The following is a 23742-nucleotide window of genomic DNA, read 5'->3' on the forward strand; positions in this document are numbered from 1 at the left end:
CACGCTCCGAGGTGCAGTGCAGCTGCAGCAGAGTCGCCCTCCTCGGGCTGGTTCTGGGCGGCTGGAAGCCCAGCAAGCTGGTTACCTGAATGGGGTCGGGCCCCCAGACATAGCTGTGGCGGTGGCGAGAGAAAAGTCAGGACCAGCTGTCTTCCAGTAGGAGTTAGTTTTAATGATTTAAAAATGAGTCTGTACAAAAGCAGCACTGCCCTGGTGCTTCCAGTCCCTGGTTCCAAGGTCTCTTCCGGCACTATCTCTTCGGCCAGTTGTGCCTGAAGCCTCTGCAGGGACAACACAAAGATGAGTTACTTCCCACTGTGTGCCAGGCATCTGCTCAGGGTCCGGAGGGCCATGCTGGACAGCAGCGACCCACGTGCAGCCACCAGAGGGGTGGCACGGCGGGGTGCGGTGGCCTGCACAGAGGCAGCAGAGCTGTCCTTCAAGCCACACCAGGTGTAGCCCCATCTCAGGTCTTTTCTCCTGTGAGGATTCCATGTTTTCTACTAGAACATTCTTCAGCAACAATGACAACCCACATTGGCCGATGTTTTCTCCTTCCTAACAGGCTGGTCTAAGAAAATTTCACCTCTTTGCGCTGAGGTGACCCAGGGAACTACAGCATGAGGAGAGTTTCGGGATTGGAGTCCTGGGATGCAGGGAGTGGCTGTGTGGTGTAGCATAGAACACCCCCCCCCCCGCCCCCATCTCAAAGTAAGAGAGGGTCTCCTCTGCTGCAGTGCCCCAAAGCGAGGCAGGGGCCTGGTGCGGGCCTGGCCGAGACCACATACCTGTCTGACTTTCCGGTTGGAAAGGACATGCTTTTGTTTCCCACTGACTGTTTCAGTTTTTTGGCTGCAACACAATTCTGAAAAGATAAGAACCATTAAGCTGGTAAGAAGCAGACACAGGAAAGCTTCCCTAACCAGAACAGCTGGCCAGTGGACTGTGGGTTTGAGGCTGCCGTCTGCACACACTGGAAGGCGAGGCTGCCAGGCTGAATGGGGCCAGAACAGCTCCATATACTAGCGTGCAGCCTTCAGCCTTCCCTGGCATGGACCTTGGTGGGGCACATGTGAGGGGGAACTTTGCCTGTGACTTGGATCCCCACAGCAGTGAACAGTAACACCTATTAACCTCATGGCAGCGTTGATGGCCCCTGGGTTTCAACTGCAGGGAGAGCTGATGGGTCCTGTCTGTGCTTGGGAGAAGACACAAAGAGAAAGGACCCCAGACAGATCACCTCGGCAGAGGGAGAGGTCACACATGAGCACAGCAAGAATGTGAGCACGCTGCAGGGACGATTCTTTTTGTTTCACAGGGCTGGGGATGAAAGCCAAGGCCCTGTACTAGCATGCTGAGCAAGCGCTCTGCTGCGGAGCTACCTCCAGCCCCTCAGCGGCATTTCCTACCTTGCCAGCCGAGGCCTGCTTGTTCGGGTCAAAGTGGGAGGAAGGTTTCGGTTTGCTGTCTCCTGAAAGGTAAGCGTCGGGAGAGAGTGCGTCACTGAGTTGACACATACAACAGGCTCACGGTGTGGCAGAGGCCCGAAAGTCCATCTGCTACCTTCTGTACAATGATACGCATTTGTGTTAAGTTCCAGCAGCTCTGAGCAGCCCGAGACCAGGTCATTTCCCACAGATGTGTTCCTGGGAAGTGGCCACTTTCACAGCAAGGTGATCTGATGCCAGTGTCAGACACGGCTGGAAGCACCACTCCTGAGAAAGTTCTCTTGTGTGGACCATCCTGCCCCGAGTCCTCACTTCTCCGGAGGGCTTGAGTCAGGATCGTCATGTGTGCCTTCAGGGGAGATGGGCTCCCCTGGCTGGAGCTGCAGGACCGGCCTCATGGGCTTCGGGGCTTCCAACACACAAGACCTCACGGTGTGTGTGCCAGGGTGAAGGAAGGAACGTGTTTCTGGGCACAGTGACCATGAAGGGGAAGAACCCACTGGTCACACGGAAGGCAGCCTGCTGAGCCGCCACAATGGCTACTGACATCTCCAGGGGACGACAGGGCCTCTGTCCGTGTCACCTGTCAGGCCCCCTTCCTGCCACAGCCTCCTCCGCCTCCCAGGGCCAGAGTCCCCTCTGCAGCCCTAGTCGGCTCCTCACCAGCAAAAGCCTTGAAGTTTGACTGGCTGTAGTCATAAGGGGTGAAATCTTTCTCTGGTGGACCTGGGTCCTTTGGCTTCTTGGAAATCTTGAGTCGTTTCTTCTCCTGTTTCTGTTCCATGGTTCTTGGGTCACTTGTTGTTCGTTCTCTTTTCTTGGCAGCATTTTCTAGCTGCAGGGAGAACAGACCCGGGGAGGGAAGCACAGAAATTTGTGGGATTAGAAGACCCTACTGCCTCTAGCACAGGGAAAGCCTTACCTGAGATGCCTGAGGCAACTGGGGTTTAGATTTTGGATTTTTGGGGTTCAAGTATAACTTAATGAAGAATGTTGGGATGGGACCCAGGCCAGAATTCCATTACGTTTCATATGTCCTTGTACAACAGCCAGAAAGTTTCTTATACAATCTAATGGTTGTGTGCATCAGATGATGCTGCACAATCTTCTACTTGTGGTGTCGTGTTGGTGCTCATGGAACATTGCAGATTTTGGATAGCAGATGAGGGAGGCTCAATCTGCTTTAGCTGGGGACTTGGCTGCCCGTGTCACATGCAAGTCATGAATTACAGTGTGCAGAGAGGGGCGATTGCTGAGCAAGCGGCAACTTCGGACCTTGTGCAGGTACTGGAACAAGTTCCTAACTGGACAGTGCATCAGCCACTTAAGGAAGACAGGGTTAGCTGTGCATGATGGTGTGTGCCTGTAGTCCCAGCACTCGGAAGGCTGAGGCAGGAGGATTGTGGTGAGTTTGGAGCCAGCCTGGGCTACATAGTGAGACGCTGTCTCAAAGAAACCCCAAAAGAATTCCTGAGAGTTCTGGGGTGGTGAGGATGAAATGAGCTCAGGGCACAGTGGCACAGGAGACAGGCCCCCGCCTGGTCTGTTACCATGCCATAGTCAAGTAAACACAGTGAAAGCAAGCATCCAGGGAGATCGTCTAGGGGAGAAGGAGGGTCAGCTTGGGGAGGGGAGAGGGGCAGGCACTGGTGGGCCAGCCTTAGCTGGGGCAAAGGGGACGCCTCAACTCCCCCGCTTCAGACAGCCAAAGGGAGTCCTGACTATGACCAGGGCCATCCTGTTTCTGCAAACAGAAAAGGCAGCACGTACCGCAGCCTGCTGTCGCACGGAGATGGCCTGCTCCAGTGTGGCTCTGTACTCTTCCTTTGCCTGTTCCCGGGTGGCTGTAAGACAGAAGTGTCTGTGGAGTGGGCCCCACAAGGCCCTGCAGGTGAGCACCAGTGCCTTCCCACCTCCACCTGCATGTGCGAATTGGGGTCCTCACCCACCCATTCCTCTGTCCCTGACAATGTTCAGCAGGGGTCACGACCCTCTATACCAAGGGCTGAACTAAAACCTGTCCCCTTGAGCCAGCTCCTGTGCCGGCCCCTCTGCCAAGGACAACTCCATCCTCCAGCTGCTCAGGACTGAACACTGTGGTGAGGCTCCTTCCCTCCTCTCATCTGGCACACCCAACTCCCCAACTTGATGCCATCCTCACTGCAGGATGCAGCCAGGCTGACAGCTCCTTCCCACCTGCTCCCTGCCCAGCACGCTCCACCCACGGCCCTGGGACTGCTCTTTCCCTTGGTCACGGAGGGGCTCTGCTCAACAACGTGATGATCAGACACCTCCTCAGCACCCTACCACAGCCCACGCCCAAGCACCCTGCACCCCTCTGCCTGCATAGTGTCTTCTGGCTTGGACAGCACGGCGGGTGCTGGTTCACTGCCCACCCTCTCCCCCCCAGCAGGGCCGCTCCCTGGTGATTCTGCCAGCAGCCGAGTGATGCAAGGGCCAAGGGCTGCCCTTTAAAAGGTACCAAAGAAGAAACCAAAAACAAAAATGCTGCATTCAGAGCTACCTGTCTGCTCAGCTACCTTCTTCTTGGCAATTTCTTTAGCTTCTTTCTGTACCAGGACCTGGCTGGCCAGCTTCCAACGATTGCTGATCTGTAATGAAAACAGACACGACAGAAACTCCAGAGCTCTACTACTCAGGAGTGCCTGATGTGTAAGGAGGCAACAGAGGGCTCGCTAACCTAGTAACTCACACATCCTCAGCCACCAGTTCCAAACCTAAGGACACAACAGCAAATCTCCTGGCTTCATTTCTAAAATCCTTCCTGAGCAGGACAGAGTACAGCTGTACTGTGGGCACTGGGCTGCAGACTTTCACAGCCAGCATCTCATTCAACCCCCTCTGTAACCCTGGACAATGGCACCACTGTCCCCTTCCCTAGATGAGGAGGGAGCTTGGCATGGTGATGCCTGCCTGTACTGGGGAGCACTGGGGAGGCTGATGCAGGAGGACTGCACAATAGAGCCCAGGCCAGATAATTTAGCAACTTAGTGAGGTCCTGTCTCAAGATAAAAGGGCTGGGGATGCAGCTCAATGCAAAGGCTGGGTTCAATCCCCAATACCACCACCAAAAACCAAAAAAACAAAAAACCCCCTCAAAAACTAAAGAGAGATGAGGAAACAGGCCAGGGAGGCTGGGTAACTTGCTCAGGGACACGGTCAGTAAATGGAGGAGCTGGGACTCCAGGAAGGAACTTCCCCAAGTCCAGTGTGCTTCTCAGCACCCACTCTCAGCTGTGGCAGTGGAGAACATCAGGGTGATCTGCAAGGAGCAAGGAAGCCACGAGCAGCCATCAGGTGCCTGGGCCGGGGCAGGGGAAGGCAGACCCCACTCATTTCTGGGACACAGGGCCAGCCCTCCGCAGCAGGGCTGAGGTGTGTCAAGGTGCCGCTGAATGGCAGCCACGCTTGCCATCCTGGTCACCAGAGCAGACCCTTCTTGTGGGGAGGAAGGTGGCTTCCAGGAACCGGGCAGGGACCCAAGGGAAGGGCATTTGCATTCACAGAGCTGCTGAAAACAAATGCAAGAGTGGAAGACACGGTGTGCAAAACTCAAGCTGTCAGCTCTAGAAGCCTCGAAGTGACACACACAGGCAGAAACGCATCAAGTTGTGCATTTAAGGTTGTGCATTTTATTACATATAAATAAACCTCAATTAAAAACCACAAAGCAAACTCCCCCCCCCGCCCCAGTGTTGGGGACAGATCTCACACATGCTAGGCTGGTGCGCTACTGCTGAGCTCCACGCAAGCCCCAAACCTGTCTCCCACGAGGCTTCCACGTGCTTCTGAGAAGGCTCCGCCCCTTCCTAAAGCAATGGTGAGGCAGGGCCTCTCCTTCATGTCCAGGGGCCACAGAGAGTCCCCGACATGCAGCCTGGCTAAGACAGAAACCTGGTTCAAAGAAGTAAGACGTCCCCTTTCCTTAGACAGGGTGTCCAGTCCACTTACTTCATAGATTTTCGAGGATGGATCAAACTTTGCTGCCTGGGAGATGTGGGCCCGGTGCTCTAGCGAAGGCAGGAACTACAGAAGGGAACACCATGGAAACTGCTGAGAGGCAGCCTGGGACCCAGTTGGGGCCTGCAGACAGCTGAACTCAGAGTCCCATCTGGACACCGGGGATGACAGACCCACGGGCTTTGGGCTTGTCCTCTCCAAAGACTCATGGCTGCTCTCAGGTAAGAGGGACAGAGAGCGAGGGCATCTCTGCAGGCGTGGGGATCTACAGCAGCTACTCACCATCCGGAATGGGTTTTCAAAGGACTCCATGATGTTCTGGGCCTTTTTCTGTGCGACTGTTAATGGAGTCTTTCCATTTTCCTCAGCACTGGGTTCCTGCTGGGACAGACAAAAACTCGTCACTTACAGTCACGATCATGTCGTGACATTAGCATGCCAGCCAGGCCATTGAGAGTAATGCGGACAACAGCAGCTACGCATTAAGCTCTCCTGTGGACAAGGTCCTGTGCCTGTAACAGCACACCATAGGTGCGGATCAGTGTGCCACTCTGCCCACTACTCTCTCCATCTGACAGCTGCTTACTCTGGGTCAGAGAGGTCATGGAAATCTTGCAGAGCCTTATAGCTAATGGGGCAGAACAAGGATTTAAACCCCGATCTGCTTGCGGTTTGAAGTGATGCCTGAAATTGAATATAAGTCTTTATAGGTAATGAATGAAATTCTGTAGCAGAATGTCTGTCCCTAAAATCTGTGCAATCCTTTGTTAGTCTGTAGCTGTGTTCCCTTGTAACACAGGACCCAGGGAGACCACTGCTTCCTCAGGCTGAGCACAGCACGGCCATGTTTATGCCTGCAGTTGTGCTAACACACTTCGTCGCGGAATCACCTTGTGGGCTCTTCGTTAACTCTGTGATCAGGAGGCTGAGCAAGAGGACTGCAAGTTTGAGCCCAGCCTGGGCAACTCAGCGCCTTTGCGAGGCCCTGTCTCAAAATAAAAAATAAAAAGGGCTGGAAATATAACTCAGCACCAAGGCTCTGGTTCAATCCCCAGCACCACAAACAACACAAAGAGCAATCTTCAAACCCTAAACTTCCTACATGGCAGTGGTGATGGTGGTACTGGGGTGTACTAGGCAAGCACTCAGCCACTGAGCTACACTCCCAGCCGGGGATATTTATTTCTGCAGCACTAGGGACTTAAGCCAGGGCCAGGCACATGCTGTAGCACTGAGCTACCCCCCAGCCCCGTACTGGGGAATGAACTCAGGACCTTGTGCTTGCAAGGCAGGCACCACTGAGCTAAATCCCTGGCCCCTCCCCATCTTTTCTTATGAACTGCAGAAGCAAGACCCAATCTAAAGTTATATGATTTAAGTCAGAAATGAACGTGAAGTCCAAGCCAGTACATACTGCAGGTGGCATTCCATCCCCCTGGCTTTGCCTCAACACTGGCATGGTGAGATGGCTGTGATTTTAATTCTATAAACTTCTGTATCTCAGCTTTTTTTTTTTTGGTACCAGGGATCGAATTCGGGACCTTGCGCTTGCAAGGCAGGTGGCAGAACCACTGAGCTAAATCCCTGGCCCTCAGCTTTTAAAAATTATATGCTTTTGGTACTGGGGTTTGAACCCAAGGCCTCAGCTTTTTATTTTTGAGACAAGGTCTTGCTAAGTTATCCAGGCTGGCCTCGAATTTGCAATCTTTCTGCCTCAGCCTCCTGAGTAGTGGGATTACAAGTCTGTGGCATTGCACCTGGCTCCATGCAGCTTTATCACCTGCACATTTAGTACACTTGATACCTGCTCTTATCTAACATGGATAATACTGTTTCTCAGCTCTTTCTGAAAATCACCTCCCCATTCCCTCGCTGCCTGCAGCCCCCCGGCCTCCATCTGTGCATTTTCCTTTTATCTCTGGTTACTTCAGTATGCAGCTGTCCTGACCAGCGGATGCACTCGGACCTTCCTTTTGCAAGAAGTCCAGAGTTCCAATCCCTGGCAGCTTGTGGGGAACAGAGCCAGCCCAAGTGAGCCATGCAGATTTTCCAGGATGGGCAGAGCCACTAACAACCTGGAATGCTAGCACCTCTTCTGGGGCCAGGCAACAGGCTCTGCCTGCTGCCCTCTGCCAGCATTGGCTGCCCCTTCCTACAGTGATTCACAGTGTGGGAAGGTTTCCCAGTCTCCTCTTCTTTCCCCAAAGCACCTGTAGATGCTGCTGGACTCGGTCAGGCACACAAAGCCTGGCTCCATGTTCAACAGAGACTCACTGCCCCTGCTGAGCCCCAAGAAGGACCAGCCCTCTGCTGTGGCTGCCTGAAACCCCTGCTCTGCCACCTCAGCCTGTGCTCTCCTTCCTCCAAGCAACCATTCCTTGAAGGTTCCTTCAGGCACAGTGCTCAGGAGATGAGCCTGGCCATGTCCCGCAGTTCGAGACCTCCTCCCCCGATTACTCGCTTTCCCCAACCCTCCGCACACTGCTGCTTTTCCTCTGGCGGTAGTGTCAAAGGTGTGCGCAACCCTTCAGGCAGAGGCCTTTCCATGCCACGGTCTGCAACCCAGGGCCTCACATTCCAGCAAGCGCTCTTCCACTGAGCTGCAGCCCAGCCTCACAGCCTGCTGCATAAACTCGACAGATGTGGACCCAGGGGTCTATCTGTCTCTACACCTCAGTGGAGCTTCCTGCTACTCACATTAAATAGGGTGATGACCGCTGTGGCGAGAAGGGACTGGGTCTCCTCTTTTGGGTCAGTGAAGAGGCTCGCCTGCTTCCGAGCTGGCACAGGCCCTGGAGGTGCGGGAGTCGGCAAGCTCAGAGCTGTACACTAGTGGCCTAGAAAGTGGTCCACCTCCTTCATCGTCCACAGGGAGACCCCCACCTTACCAGCAGTTGGGGTGAGCGGGTGGCCATCCGGAGGGGCATGGGAGCAGTCGTGAGGTCCAAAGAGAATGTTCTCCAGCCTCTGTATCAAAGAGGAACCAGTAGGCCACATGTACACCTTGCACGCAGGCTAGGAGCACTGGGCCAGTGGAGCCAGCCTGGTCCATCAGATGGGTCTGTGCTGGCTCTGACACCCCACCCACCAGGCTGACAGCGGGTGACACTGTACCTCAACACCTGGCAGTGGTCCGCTCTTCTTCACTCCGGCTGCAGTCTCAGACTAGGGAGGAAAGGAGGAGGCTAAGGAAGGAGAAGGCTGTGCAAACTCGACGACACGCACGTTCCCTCTGCAGACTGCGCCCTGCCACGAGGAGCCTCTCAAGGGCCCGAGACACCCTCCCCCTTGTCCTCCCATCCTCCCGTCCTCGCTTCAGCGCCTGGCATGGTTATCTGGCGCTCAAGAACACTCAGTGAGAGAAAGAACAGTCTTCAGCACGAGAAGCTCAGCACGGAGGATTCGGGAGTCAGGAAGAGGGCCTTCTCCAGCAGGCACGCACTCTCTCTGCTTGGACAAACTGCATAGCTAGGAAAGACCTTCTGTTTTTTCTTCGGTGGCACAGAGGAAGGAACTTCATGCTCCCTTGCACATGATGGGAAGCACTCTACCACTGAGCTACCCCCAGCCCAGGAAGATATGTTAACATCTCTTTCTGTCTCAAAGACTACAGATGTCTTTATTCTCAGATGATTCTTTTCTTTTGCTTGTTCTTTTGAGACAGTCTTGCTATATAGCCCAGGCTGGCCTTAAGTTTGCAGCGATCCTCCTGCTCCTCCTGCTGTGACCTCCGGAGTGCTAGGATTACAGCATGTACCATAATGCCTGACTCTCACATGATTCTTTGATTTTGGCTTTCTGGGTCAATAATCTTTCAAAAAATTACTAACATGCCCTGCTACCAACTAAAACTGCTACTGAACCAACCTATTTAAAATTGTTGGAATAAGGGCTGAGGATGTAGCTCAGTGGTACAGCACCTGCCTAGCAAGCACAAGGCCCCGGGTTCAATTCCCAGTACCCCGCCCCCCAAAAGAAAAAAAACCGTCCCACTAAAACACAAACCAAGGAAATACTTACTATACTTTATGGAATAAAAGTGTTGCCCAACTAGTAAAGCCAACTAAAATATTTAAACAAAATAAAAACACACAAACCTAACTGACTACATTACCTGCATAGGATACACACTTGTTTGCCTGTTCCTATGCATTACACAGACAGGTGTCTGCATTTTCAGTGGCATGCCCCACTTTCACCTCAACTTGTCTCAACTTTAGCATCTCCTTCAGAAAGCCGGCTCTTTCTGAATTCCTGTCTTTATCCATGGTTCTCATAGCTTCCCTATCACCTAGGCTTTAAATCTGGAGTGAGCTGGCTGGGCATGCTGGCACATGCTTGTAATCCCAGCAGTCTGGAAGGACTGCAAGTTCAAGCCCAACCCGGGCAATTTAGCCAGGCCGTGTCTCAGAAAAAGGGCTGGGGAGGGCTGGGGATTTAGCTCAGTAGCACTGCACCTGCCTTGAAAGTGCAAGGTCCTGAGTTTGATCCCTGGTACAAAGGGAGGGAGGCAGGGAGGGAGGGAGGGAGGCAGGGAGGGAGGGAGGGAGGGAGGGAGGGGAGGCAGGAAGGAAGGAGGAGGGCTGGAGAAACAGCTTAGTGTGAAGGTCCTGGGTTCAACAACAAAGACCATGTGCAGTGAGTGGTCCTAGACTCCACTTTCATTCTCTTTGAACCCATTTGCTGTCTGTAGCACCTCAACAGTACTTAAGTGCTCAAAACCAACTGACAGGCCTTTCCATCATGTTCCCAAGTCCCCTCTTCTCACGCTTCCTGTGCTCGTCCCTTCCATTCTCTGACCACCACGTGCACTTGGCACTTGCTTCTCATGTGGCCCGCTGCCAGGCTTCCAGTGCATGCTCCCTGTGCTGAGAGCCCAACTCCACCTCACTCTGCCACAGTAACTGCTTTGTGGCCACAGTGAACTGGGCCAGTTACTAGATAGTCATACATGCCGCCGGACCATCAACAATAAGGTCATGAAGTAAGAAGGATGAGTTTTAGCTCTTGCTCTTGACCATCGTAAAGAAAATGAAAGGGCTGGAGTTGTAGCTCAGTAGCAAAGCATGCGCAAGGCCCTCGGTTCAACTGGCAGCACCACGCCACTAAAGAAGACCCACTCACTGGATTTCCAACTTCTCGCCTCCTCTGGGTTGTGTAGGACAGAGAGGAGCTCATGGACACAAGAGACCCTGAGTCAAAGTGCTGGCAGAGAGAACTGGCCTGTCGGGTCAGGGCCTTGAAGCAGACGTGTTAGCCTCTTACCTTGAGCAGGGGCATCTCTCGAGCCTGCTGGATTAGAAGGTGCATTTCATTGATCTGCTGTCGTACAAGAGGCGGTACTGGGTTGCAGCAAGCTATGATGCCCTGAGGTTCCCTGAAGACAAGGACACATTCTACTCACTACAGAAACACAGCCCTTAAAGGCTCCTGACAAGAGTGACTGAGCTCCTGAGCGGCTGAGGTAGGAGGATCGGAAGTGTGAGCCCAACCTGGGGACTTAGTGACGTGGTCAGATCCTGTTTCAAAATATGTAAAAAATAAAAAGGGCTGGGGATGTAGCTCAGTGTGAAGGCCCTGGGTTCAATCTCCCAGTACTGGGGGGAACAAATGACTGGACTGTGAAGGGCTCCACGGCTAAGCTGCAGACCTGGAAAACCAATTATGTCAAAGCAGCCTAGGGCAGGCACCCACACTCAGGGCAGCAGAGTGCACTGAGCCTGACTCTGCCAATAGGCAGGGGTGGGGATGAGCACGCAGCCCCACTGACCCTCAATTCTGCAGCAGGCCCAACAGACTACAGATATGGTTCCTGCTTATGCTTCAACTCACGTCACGAAACACTTAAAATCACCAGACCTTCACCTCCCTCTCTAAGTGGCTGGCAGAGGCTCGGAGACTGACGCTGAACTTAAGGGATAATCACTAGGACTTCTCACTTCAGAGGTGTCAGTGCTCACACGGCAGCCCTTGGATAGACACTTGGGACTTTGTGCACTTCAACCTTCTGAGCCTGGAGGACTAAACTCTTAGAACACAGCCTGAGGGGCAGCAGTCAGCAGGGCCTGATCTGTAGGTCAGGAGATCTACCAAGGAAGTCAGAGTCAGCTCTTAGACTCACTTAGGCAGCTCCTCAGCGATCTTGAGCATCATATGGTTTGGCAGAACATATCTGGAACAAAACACAACAGAAGCACATGAAAATTCAGCCAGCAAGTTCCATTCAGTGCTACGACATTGGGTGGGTGGGTGAACCAGCCTTCATGGCCCAAGGAAAAAAGTCCCTCTTTCCTGTTAGCAGACCTGCTTAGCTGAGAAGCAAGTGTCAAAGGACTCTCAAGTCCCTTACCCAAAGCTCTCATCCTCCCTGCGAGCTGTCTTGTCCCTCCAGGAAAAAAGCAGCTGGAAGGCTGTCAGCTGCTGCGAATTGAGATGCTTCTTTTGCTTCCGGTACAATTCAAGATAGGACTCATCTGTGAAGATAGGTTTGACGAATTTCTGCAAAACACAGAACATTCAAGATCAGTGGAACTGAAACTGTGCTGCAGGTTCTTGAAAACATCTGTCTCTTGTCAGAGATCTAAGGAGCACAGGTAAGAGCTAGAGCCTAGTCAGACCCGGAGAACTTTCCTGCTGGGGTTCGTGTGGCCCTGGAGGCTGTACCTTGAGGCAGATGTCCCTGCTCCGCTGCCACACTGCCTGCAGCTGGGTGGGCTGCTCGTTGCCTCGCTCCCACAGCTCCAGCCTCATCTTGTCATAGATGTACAGCAGGTAATGGGTGTCGTCCCGGGCGTAGCTGAGCATTTCCTCTGGTAGAGGCCTGAAATTGCAGCACAGGATGTGGCTTCAGTGTCCCACGGACAGCAATCCTGCCTATCTACCTGGTGGGTGCGAGGACTTTCTGGACCCATCTGATTTCTGCGATTGTTTCACAGCTAGTACTCTGGCTGTAGGGACGTGTCCTACATCAAACTGTTACTGCAGTAGCAGGTGGAGGGGAAGGCAGGGTGACGATGTGGTTACAATGAGGCCACTGCAAGTCCCAGGATTAACTTTTAGCCCCACTCATCTGCTCTTGGGCAAGTTCCTTCTCTGAGCATCACTGGCCTCCCCTGTGAAATGGTGACAAGCATTTCACAGGTTGGTGTGAAGATGACACAGGACAACAGCCTGGAAGAACTCAGGGCTCAATAGCAGGGACTGATCTTCAGAAAACGAATACATTTTCTTCTTGTATTTGGACAATTCCCTACCCCACCCGCCACCCCGAACTGGGCATTGAACCTATGGAGTACTGAGTGACATCCCAGGCTTTAAAATACTTTAAATTTTGAGACAAGTTCTCGCTAAGTTGCCAGAATGGGGGCCAGGGATTTAGCTCGGTTTCGCTGCCTGCTGTGCAAGCGCAAGGACCGGAGTTCGATTCCCGGTACCCCCCCCCCCAGAAAAGTTGCCAGAATGGGCTGGAACTTGTGATCTTCCTGCCTCAGCCTCCCAAGTAGCTGAGATTTCAGGTACATACCACTGCACCTGGCTCTATTACATTTAAAATCTATCATTATTATTGTTAGCAGTTCTGTGCACTGAACCTAGGGTTTTCACACTCAACTACATCTCTAGCCCCTTTAATAAATTTTTATTTTAATACAGGGTCTCACTAAATCACAAAGTTGCCCAGGGTGGGCTTGAACTCATGAACCTCTTGCTTCAACCTCCTAGAGTGCTGGGATTACAGGCATGTGCCACCACATCTGGCTTATTTTTCCTGTTTAGAAACCCTGGCTTGTGGAGATGGAGAAAAGCCCAGCGGCAGGTTCGCAGGACACTACAGCCCAGGGAGGTAGCCAGGCCCTGAAAGTGCTGAGCTGGGCAAGGCTTCCCAAGTGTGACAGGCTTGTGCAACAGCAAACACAAATGCCAAACCCAAGTTACAGCGCACCCTGGGCTTCTTGCACACATCCAACCATCCCTGCCAGAGAACCAAGCCGCCCACAAGCAGGCTGAGGGTAACAGAGTCAGCCCTACATAAACTCCACATTGCCACCTTAAGACTTCCTACTGCTTCTGTGCTACAGAGAACACCTGGAGAGAAGCCCGGCACCATTCATCCCAAGGTTCAAATAGGGCTGCAGCCTGAACAGGGGTCTCCATGCTGAGAGGTTAACGGACTGCCAGGCTTTCTTCTGCCACCCACACTTCCTCATCAAGTGCAACTGACCGTATCCTCCAGTCTGCCAGCTGGTACTGCTTGTTGGACTCCACGCCACAGTAGAGTCTCAGCAGGTAGTCGAGCGAGTGCCTGCCCAGGTTGAGGAGGCGCGCAGCCTGATGGGTATCAAACATGTTCACCACGTACAACCCAAAGTCCTTCTGCAGCCACTCGATGTCAGAATCGGCACCATGGAAGACCTGAAATGACACCAAAGCCATGTGGTACTGTACCAGGAGAAGGCACTCATCTCTCAGTTACCTCTGCCTCCAGGTTGTCTAAATACTGAATGGAAGCGGAACGAGAGTAAGACGCATGTAGTTTATTTTTTTCTTTCTGGTACCAGCAATCAAACTCTAGACCTTGCACTTGCCAGGCAGGCACAGCAAGATGCATATAGCTTTATTTATTTATTTTTGGTACTGGGGATTGAACTTGGGTCCTTGCGCTTGCAAGGCAAGCTACGGAACCACTGAGCTAAGTCCCCACCCCAAGATGCGTATAGTTTTAAATGCTTCTTTTAATTTGGGCCACAGCCTTCATCTGTCCTCCTAATTGTACACTGTTCAGGCCTGAAAGTATTACCAGCGAAGGACTAGGGAAGTAGAGCTATTAGCTCCAAGAGGGTCCGTGAGTTCAAGTAATCCTGATGGCTGTGGTAGTCAGCGTGATTTAACATGTTTCTGGTGGTAACAGCTATGTCTTAGCTATTCCCATAGCGTTTAGAGACCAGCATTTAGCATGTGGAACCTAGGGAGATGGTAAGATCCTCCCAGGTCTACTGGGCCAAGGTGGAAAGCAGGAGTGGTGTGCTGTAAGGACTGGGACCCTCCTCACGGGCAGGCTGGGAAAGGCTGGCTGACCTTAACGATGGCGGGATTTGTGAGGCTCTCGTTGAGAATGTACATGTCGCTGCGGAGCTCCAGGGTGTCCACGATGAAGTCTTCTGTTCGAGTGGAAATCTGCATCAGGCAGGTCAGTCCCAAGAAGCTTCTGTAAGAGTGGTGCTAACACACAGGGAAAGTGATGCTATTAGGCTTTCCTTGGCCAACTTGGAGAAGTCAGCTACAGAAAAGCTAATGATTAACTAGTAACAAAGAACAGATTGAAATCAGTACTAGCTTGGGCCGGGAAGTAGCTCAGCAGCACAGCACCTGTCTGGCAAGCGTGAGGTTCTGAGTTCGATCCCCGGTTAAAAAAAAAAAAAAGAAAAAAAAATCAGTGCTAGCTTTATACTTCTCAGGTAGGTGAGCTCATAGAAAACGTAAAATTCCCACTCCAGGTCAATCACAAGATACCTCCAAGTCTACAGCAAATTCTTCACAATTTAAGAGCTTCTCATTGAGTTCCACAAGTTCATCCAGGGAGGACACAAAGTGGCAGGGAGTTTCTTCCACAGGTCTGTGTAACTGGAGAGACAGTAAGCACAGTGAGGAAAAGGCAACACTCAAAACCATCCCCTCTGCAGTACAAAGTGAATTATGCCTCCAAGAAACAGACTGAAGTCCCAATGCTCTACTTATAGACACTCAAGGAATGTCAGACTTACAGCAAGTAATGTACTGATTTCCCTCTTCCCAGGCTCCTCAGATAACCTTCAGTGAAGGCTGGGCACTCACCTGGGGTTGTGGCTTTTGCAGCACTGAAGCTGGTGGAGTAAAGTGATCTAGTTCATACTGATAAGGATGTGCAAACCTGAATGAATAAAACAAACAGAGATCTCCTTAGTTCCACAATTCATAGGAAAAACTATCACTCTGATTAGATTTGTAAAAACAAGTGAGGAAAGACAGGCCACTATGAAAATCTCTTTATAATATGAAGCTATTGCAATGTTTATTCAAGTGCATCAAATAAATCCGCTGATACCTGACTACCCCCACAGTGTAATACTCAGAAGGCTGTTCATCTATTTAGAAAGAGCTGAATACCCAGGCAGCTTTATAAAAATTTTTTTTTGTTTTATTTTTGGTTTTTGAGTCAAGGTCTCGCTATGAGGTTCTGACTGGCCTTGAACTCGTGACTTTCCTGTTTCAGCCTCCCGAATGCTGGGATTACAGGAATACTCCACCAGGCCCTGCAGCTTTATAAACATTTGAATACTTATTTGCAAAACACTGTATGGATGGTGCTGTGGATGATATAAAAATGATAAAATGAGCCAAGCCTGGCATGTACCCCTGTAATTCCAGCACTTAGGAGGCTGAGGCAGGAGGATCTCTGAGTTCAAAGCCAGCCTGAACTATATAGTGAGAACTTGTCTAAAAAAAAAAAAAAAAAATGTAATACTTTGTGGTTTGGATAACAAATCTGTGAAATTAGAAAGAATGGTACAAGTATTTTGGTTGGCTAGGAGGTAGACGTTAAGTTTTTCTGTTCCTCTGTCCTGTATTTTCATAAAAATCCCAAGTCTGAGCTAGGCACAGGGGTGCATGCCTGTTATCCCAGCACTAGGAGGCTGAGGCAGGAGGACAGCAAGTTGGAGCCAAACCTGGGCAACCTAGTGAGACCCTCTTTCAAAATAAAAAATGGGCTGGGGATGTAGAACAGTGCAAAGGTCCTGGGTTCAATCTCCAGTACCACAAAAGAGAGAAAAAACCCCAAACAATCCTGTGTCTTTGGTGAGTTCCTTGAGGGCAGTGTCACCTTTCACTGCCTTTACTTTCCTAGCACTTGGGCTATGAAGGGATGAGGATTTAGCTCAGCGGTGCTGTGCCTGCCTGGCAAGTACAAGGTCCTGACTTAGATTCCTGGTACCAAAAAAACAAACAAACAAACAAAAAAACCAGAGAAGAAAAAACCCCAAAACCTTGGTCTATGACCTCATAATGCAGAGCCGGGCCAAAGGAATGAATACTCCAATAGATGGACTATGTGGAGAAAATGACCAATATTAGTGATTCTGTTTTGTTTTGATTTTTTTTTGGTACCAGGGATCGAACTTGGGACCTTGTGCTTGCGAGGCAGGCACCAGAACCATTGAGCTAAATCCCTGGCCCCACCATTTGTAATCTCTCCCATGTTCTTTTTTAAATTTTTTTTGGTACCAGGGATCGAACTCAGGTCCTTGCGCTTGCGTAGCAGGGGTCGAAACCACTGAGCTAAATCCCCGGCCCTGTTTTGATTATTTGACTGGGGATTGAACTCAGGACCTTGTGCTTGTGAGGCAGGTGCGGTGCCACTGAGCTAAATCCCCAGCCCGATTAGCAATTCTTATTCCCTTTTATCATTACACTGAAGTCCGTTTTTTTTTATTTTTGTTGGTGGATCTGGGGGCAAACCCAGGGCCTTGTACATGCTAAGTGTACATTCTGCCACTGGACTACACCCCACCCTATTTGTCTGTTAAGCAAAGTTTTTCCAGGACATTTATGCTGCGGTGAAAAACCCCTCTTCTCAGTTCATTAGTGAGCTCCTCTTCCTGTCTGAGTCCCCATCTGTGAAGGAAGGCAGAGTGCTAGAGTGGAAGGTAGTTTTAGGAGGACTGGGCTTAAAGTTCTACCATTGTGGGAAGTGAGCATGACTCCTTTTGTTCTTACATCTACGGAAAGAGGTGAGAGTGCCTGCCACCTCTGGGAACTGCTGTGAGGGTTACGAGGGACACTACTGTGAAGGCCACTGGAGAACACAGCAGGAGACTCGAATGAGACCCGCTAAGGACAAGGTGAAAAACCACTTGCTCCCCAGGCTCTTTCTCGAACACATTTTATAAATGTGAAGAAACTGAGTGCAAATGCAGCTGAAAGCGGGGTAGGAAGCTCAGACCCAGGCACACTTACATGTCCTGTTCAATCTGCTGAGTTCGTTGCTGATGGATGAAATCTGCTAGGGCAGGGGGCACATCCAAGTCCTCAGGCCGGTCCTGTGGGCATTCTCGCCTTTCTTTAGAGAGAGCTGGAGACCCAAGCAGTGACAAGAACATCATCAGCAAAGGGACGCACACCTTTCTCTTTTCCACCTTCGGAGGGGGTAACAAGCTCCCTGAAGACATGAAGGGGGCAGAGAGACACACCCCCTTTGCTGGCTTTTGCATCAGGCCGAAGGGAAGACTCAAACACAGGATGCGTCTGTACTACGTACCCTGAGGGAGGGGTTTCTGGGCATTGGGCTTGACGAAGATTTTAGGAAGAAATGGGGTGTTGGAATTGTCCATCTTCTCTCGGAACTTGAGCTGAGGTCGGATGATATTTTTTGCATGAAGCAGCCGGAAAGTTTCAGATTTTGCTTTTTTGCCATATTCTCCTGCCTAAGATCAATGTATACAAATATTTTTTAACACAGCAACTTGATGAATTAGAAAAACAAATTGCAATTTCTGTCTTCCTAAGAGACAATAGCCTCCTTCCAAAAGCCATTCCCTGACTCAGATGGCACTGTGTGTGTTTGTGAGAAGAAGTTAGAGCAGGCAGTGACCAGTTCTGTGCCCAATAAGTGAAAATAGAAATGCAAATTAGAACGGGCTGAAGCCCCGCTGTAATGCTCCCAACAGGAGCTCTAGTTAGTCTGGAAAGCCCCTCTCACCTTCCGGTTCCAACTGGACACTATTGTTTTGGGGACCTGAAGGCCTGCAGGGAGGACAGGCTGCTGATGCTTATTCACACCTGATGCTTCATCCAGTAAAATACCCTAAAAGGAGAAGAGGCCTTAGGTTACTGTCTTCCTTTCAAGGTTAACAGAACTAATTACTTGACCAAAAAAAAAGAAAAAAAAGAATTGTGTGTAAGAGTATACATACACATGAATGGCTCAGTGACTATATCAAAACATGCTATACACCAGAAATGTTAAAAAAATTAAAAATTAAACATTTTTATTAGTATATGTTTGTACTACATAATGATTATATTCTTTGTGGAGAGTTGGTACATAACATATCACTAGGCTGGGTTTAATGGTGCACATGTGCCTGTAATCCCAGCATTTGGGAGGCTGAGGCAGGAGGATCACCATGAGTTTGAGGGCAGCCTGGGCCACATAGTGAGTTCAAAGCCAGAATGAAATACATAGCAGGACCCGTCTCAAAAAACAAAAAAGTGCACATCACTATATGAGACGTAATTAGAGAGTCATGCCAAGCAATAAAGCATAATGTGCTCAAAGGCAGGTAGAGCAATAATCACTTACTCCCAACTATGACTGACTATAGCTTAGAACTGGGCTGAAAATTCAAATATGATTTAATAGTGTGATGTGGCCACTAAAGTAAGGAAAGAAGACTGTCTATGATTGAAGTATAGACACAGAGGGAATAGGGATGTGGCTTGTGATAGTGCCTGCCTAGCAATGGACAGAGCACTGGGTTTATTCCTGGCAGAGGGGGACAACTGAAGCAGTGCAGTGCTTAGAATGAGAACACAGGTCATCCTGGTTGGTCTTCAGTGTGGAGTACCAGTTTGCAGTGTGGAGTACCAGTTTGGGCGCACACAGGTGACAGACGACAGTATGGTAGGCCTTGAAATCAGACAATAGGAGAAACCACTGCAAGAATGTGTTGGGCATCAGACTTGGAAAAGGGGACTTCACAGGATAGGAGAGCACAATTTCACCATCTCCAGGGCTGTCACTGATGGAAGGTTAGATTTATTCTGGATGATCTCTGTCTAATTCTGTAAGTAATGTTCTGCTATGGAATCAGGAATAAATTGATAATAAGCTAGACAGAGTAATATACTACTCTTTCTGTCCTGTGGGGTGGGGTGTTTGGCACATCGTGTGTGAATAACAGTAAGAACAGTCTAAATTTTGGCTGGGAAGGTAGAGGCCTCTTCTAAAAAAATAGAATATGCAAATCAGGAAGGTAGATTACTTAAATAGGCTTCCACAGGAAGTAATTTTTTTTTCTTTTGAGACAGTGTCTTGCTATGTAGCCCCAGCTGGTCTTGAACTCACTATGTAGCCCAGGCTGGCCTTGGACTCGAAGTGATCCTCCTGCCTCAGCTTCCTGGAATGCTGGGATTACAGGGGTGTGCCATAATGCCCAGCTTTTTTTTCTTTTTAAGAGCAGTGATATTTTGAAGACAATCATAGTTCACTTTTAAGCAAAAAGCTGCTGGCTATCAGAAGGAAATGTTATGACTGGTAAGAAATGCTAAACTTGGGCCGAGGATTTAGTTCAGTGGTTTCAGTGACTGCCTTGCAAGCGCAAGGTCCCTGAGTTCAATCCCTGGTACCAAAAAATAAAGTAAAATAAAATAAAATAAAGTGCTTGAGTTTCTCTTTATATTTTAATATAAAAAAGCTCTTTGTTAATTCACATAAGTGTATGGTAAAATACTCACCACTCTCTCCAGAATCACATCATTGGTATCAACTAGTAAATCAAACTTATCCTCCAACTCAGTCACTTTACTTCGGTCCTTAATGTTGCTGCGACACCCATGATACTGCATTACTCTGCTCATGCTGAGGAAAGGAAAACCAGGATCAGTCTGGGTACCTTTATTTCATTTGTTGACAATGTGGAAGAAAACTCAAATGGCTGGCTCAGACCATTCCTGGTATTTTTTGATCAACTAACGAAACCTACACCCTCATAGCAACCTTTAAAAACCAATGCCTGGGGCTGGGGACAGATCTCAGGGGTAGAGCATGCACTTAGCATGTTCAAGGCCCTGGGCTCCATCCCCAGCACCAAAAAACAAACACTACCTATATGGCAATGGCAAAGATGAATGTAACCAAGGATAAATACAATTTGTGATTTAAAAAATTTTTTAAAAATAAGTAATACTGCTAATTGTGTGTCCTTGTGCAACTCATTACATCTTGCTAAGACTCACTTTCCTTATCTGATAACTGAAGGGAGATATTACCTCAAAGCTTCTTTAACTTCTATAAAAATATATGATGCTATGTAAAAAATTAGACTGGAGTTTTTCCCCCTAGTACTAAAGATTGAACCCAGGGCCTTTGCACTGAGCTACATCCAAGCCCTTTTTTATTTTGAGACAAGGTTGTGGTAAATTGCCCACCCTGAGCTTAAACTTTCAATCCTCTTGCCTAAGCCTCCAAGAGTGCTAGGATTACAGGCATGTGTCACCAAGCCTGGCTGCATTCATCATTTAGCATGGCAAATTTAAAGAGTTTCTCTAATTCTGTCATGTGACAGTTAAACAAAATTAGTTTGTGTATTATCTGTCCTAATACCTCTATTTTCAAGTCCCATATATATATATTTTTGGTACCAGGAATCGAACTCCGGTCCTTGAGCTTTCGAGGCAGGCGGTGGAACCACTGAGCTAAATCCCCGGCCCTCCCATATTGTTTTTTAAGACAGGATCTCACTATGTAGTCCAGGCTGCCCTTAAATATATAGCAATCCTCCTGCCTCAGCCTCCCAAATGCTGGGATGATAGAAATGTGCCATCATGCCTGGCAAGTCCCTATTAATTTAAAAGTATTTGTTATAGATGAGTGCAGTGGCACATGCCTGTAATCCCAGCTACTCAGGAAGCTGAGGCAGGAGGATTGCAAAAGAGACCACAGCCTGGGCAACTTAGCAAGACCCTGTTTCAAAACAAAAAAAGAAAAGGGCTGGGATGTGGCTCAGTGGCAGAACCCTTGCCTAGCATGTGTGAGCCCTTGGGTTCAATCCCGTACTGCACAAGAATTTGTCGCCCGTAAATGAAAAGTTGGTATATTTTTTAAAAAACTAAAAATTTACCAAGTAATATTTTCCAAACAATAATCATTTTCAGATTTTATTGTTCTTTATAGCACAGAAAATTACAACTTTGGAAAAACACTTCAGGAAAAAATTATCCACCTATTTTCATTTCTTTCATTACTACAAGAAGACTACATGGTACGTACCACTGCAGCAACCTGTCTCCCTGTGTTTCACAAAATGCCTGAAAGCCAGGAAAACTTCGGTAAAAGTCATACTCGTCACCAAACTGTGGCAGGCCCCCAGATGCCTTGGTGACTGCCACGACCGACCCAAGAGCAAACTGTAAAAACCAAGAAAAGGTGTTCCGTTTTAAACATGCATCTTCATTCCGTAAATCACTGTTTTGAAGACTGACTATACTTAGTATATAGAATGTGGTGCTAGACAATAAAGACAGTCAATCCGTCCAACATACTTCATTCCTTGTGACTCAACCTCAAGCCCTTTCTGGGCCCTCAGGATTCAATGGTGAGCACAAAACCAAGTTTACGGCTTATATCCTTGGGAGAGTGGGGAGAGAGAAAACAAAAGTGTGTATACAATCATGTGTTCCTTAACAACTAGCAGATGTTCTGAGAAATGCATTATTAAGTGATTCTGAAATCATGTGAACATAGAGTATACAAACTAAGATGGTTATGACATCACTGGCCATGTAATCTTATGGGACCACAATTTTATATGTGCTCTATCATTAATGGAAACATCATTATGCAGTGCATGACTATATAATATGACTAACATTTAAAATAACCTAGATTCGAACCTTGGCTCTGCTACCTATGAACTGAGATTTTGCAGTGCTGGGGATTAAACCCAGAGCCTCATGTGTGCTAGGCAAGTACTCTACCAACTGAGCTACACCCCCAGTTTTGAACTGAGATTTTCAGCAAGCTATATCATTTATTTGGACCTTAGTTTCCGCCTCAGAAAAAAGGGCATAATAAAAAGTGCAAACACTACACGTTGTTGAGAAGATTAAATGGGTTAATAAAATCACTGAGAACAGTGCATGCCACATGAATGCTAATATTATCACTCAAGTTCAGATCCTGAGCGCTCTATAGAAATTTATTGTACCTTTGTGATTTTATCTTGACACACATCTAAAAACAACACATGCATACTCTAGATACTTCAGATGACTAATTTATAACAGTGGATTCAGCTAACACCAAGTAATTCTCTATTTAAATTGTGAGGTAATGAGATAAAACTGGAAGTGGTTTTCATTGTAAAGGGTAGCTGTGGCCAGGCATGGTGGCACATTTGGCCTTCAGGTGACCAGCCATCCTTTGTTTGCTTTTTTGAGACCGGGTCTCACTATGTAGTTCAGGCTGACCTCGAATTCGAGGCTATCCTCCTGCCTCAGCCTCCCACAGAGCTGGGATTAGAGGCCTGCGCCACTGCCAGACTAAATCTTGGTTTACATTTGTTCACATTCAACCTACGTTTTACAAATAATCTAAATGCACTCTGTGTTTCAAGGAGGTATTGGTGAATGTGCTTTGACGTCTGGAGGTGAGGCACTGGGTGGCAGCGGTGACAGGTGACATTTAACCCAGGGGCTTGGGTTGTGGAGGACTGGACCTCAGGCAGAAGCAGAGCTATCTTGGCGGAAGGGCGCCGGGCAGGTGTGGGAAGCACGAAGCAGCCGACCTCTCCCAGAGCTCGCCAGGGGGTTCGGCGGAGGCGAGGTCTCCAGGGCCGGGGACATGTGGTGACAAGGAAGCTCTTCCCAGGACGCGGAGCAGCGGTCCACACAGGGGGTTCCGCGAGCCTCACCGGCGGCGGCGGGCGTCCCCGAGAGCCGCGGCCCCGGCTCCGCACGGCGGCCACCCTCACCCTCATCCCGGGCCAGGTTCTTGTAGTGCGCGGCGGCCGCCGAAGCCCAATACTCTGGGCCAGTCGGGGCCCCCGGTGTCCTCGAGAACGAACTCACCTTCACGAAGCTGTCCGCGTCCGGGAAGCCCGGCAGCACCATCTCGCCGTCGGGTTTGGTAGCGCTGGGCGCCGCCTGGGCCTTGGACTCCCGGGGACTGGAGAGCGCCATCTTTCCGGCCGGCGAGGCTCTTCTCGCGAGAGTCTGCGGCGCGAGGCGTGCGCACCACGCATGTGCGAGCTGCCCGGAGGTGGTTTGGGGCTTTCTCAGTCTTGAGCGGCGTAGAGGGCAACTTTACGTTTTTCAGTAATCTCACTGTGTGTCATCCTACTAACTCGGTGGCCGGGGTGGGACCTGGAGGACCCAGTTCTCCGCACATTGAACGCCAGCACCTCCTTTTCCCGTCTAGTGTCCGGACTTCCCCTTTACAACAGCCTCCAGGCAGCCTGATGTGATGGTGCAATTTAAGGAGTTCCTCACTTTACACCCACACGACCATTCTGTTTTTCACTCAGAATGGGATTCAAAAAAATACATGGGCTAGCAAATGCTT

At 49.6% G+C, this 23742-nt stretch overlaps 1 protein-coding gene across 6 annotated transcripts; it reads right to left on the reverse strand.

Annotated features, from left to right (window-relative positions):
• Positions 1 to 151: 151 nt before the first annotated feature.
• Exosc10 (exosome component 10) lies at positions 152 to 23596 on the reverse strand. 6 transcript variants are annotated; one of them, XM_004863585.4, is made up of 25 exons: positions 23250 to 23596; positions 21451 to 21587; positions 19917 to 20040; positions 18160 to 18264; positions 17719 to 17884; positions 17418 to 17532; positions 15258 to 15333; positions 14937 to 15047; positions 14502 to 14645; positions 13648 to 13838; positions 12093 to 12249; positions 11779 to 11927; positions 11551 to 11601; positions 10695 to 10806; positions 8544 to 8594; positions 8318 to 8396; positions 8127 to 8221; positions 5712 to 5807; positions 5421 to 5495; positions 3973 to 4060; positions 3219 to 3292; positions 2112 to 2283; positions 1410 to 1471; positions 789 to 865; positions 152 to 281 (listed from the first exon to the last, which is right to left on the reverse strand). In XM_004863585.4, exons 1-25 carry the CDS (start codon positions 23358 to 23360, stop codon positions 251 to 253), a joined length of 2649 nt encoding a protein of 882 aa, XP_004863642.1. In that variant the 5' UTR covers positions 23361 to 23596; the 3' UTR covers positions 152 to 250. The 6 variants fall into 6 exon arrangements, with proteins under 6 accessions (XP_004863642.1, XP_021099118.1, XP_087070760.1 ...); XM_021243459.2 differs by having other exon boundaries at positions 5712 to 5810; positions 23250 to 23411; XM_087214634.1 differs by lacking the exon at positions 21451 to 21587 and having other exon boundaries at positions 23250 to 23388.
• Between the last annotated feature and the right edge of the window lie 146 nt (positions 23597 to 23742).

The sequence above is a fragment of the Heterocephalus glaber genome, unplaced genomic scaffold (genome assembly GCF_053883595.1).
Source record: "Heterocephalus glaber isolate CG9 unplaced genomic scaffold, H.glaber_assembly_v1.0 deba00001447, whole genome shotgun sequence".
NCBI classification, from domain to species: Eukaryota; Metazoa; Chordata; class Mammalia; order Rodentia; family Bathyergidae; genus Heterocephalus; species Heterocephalus glaber.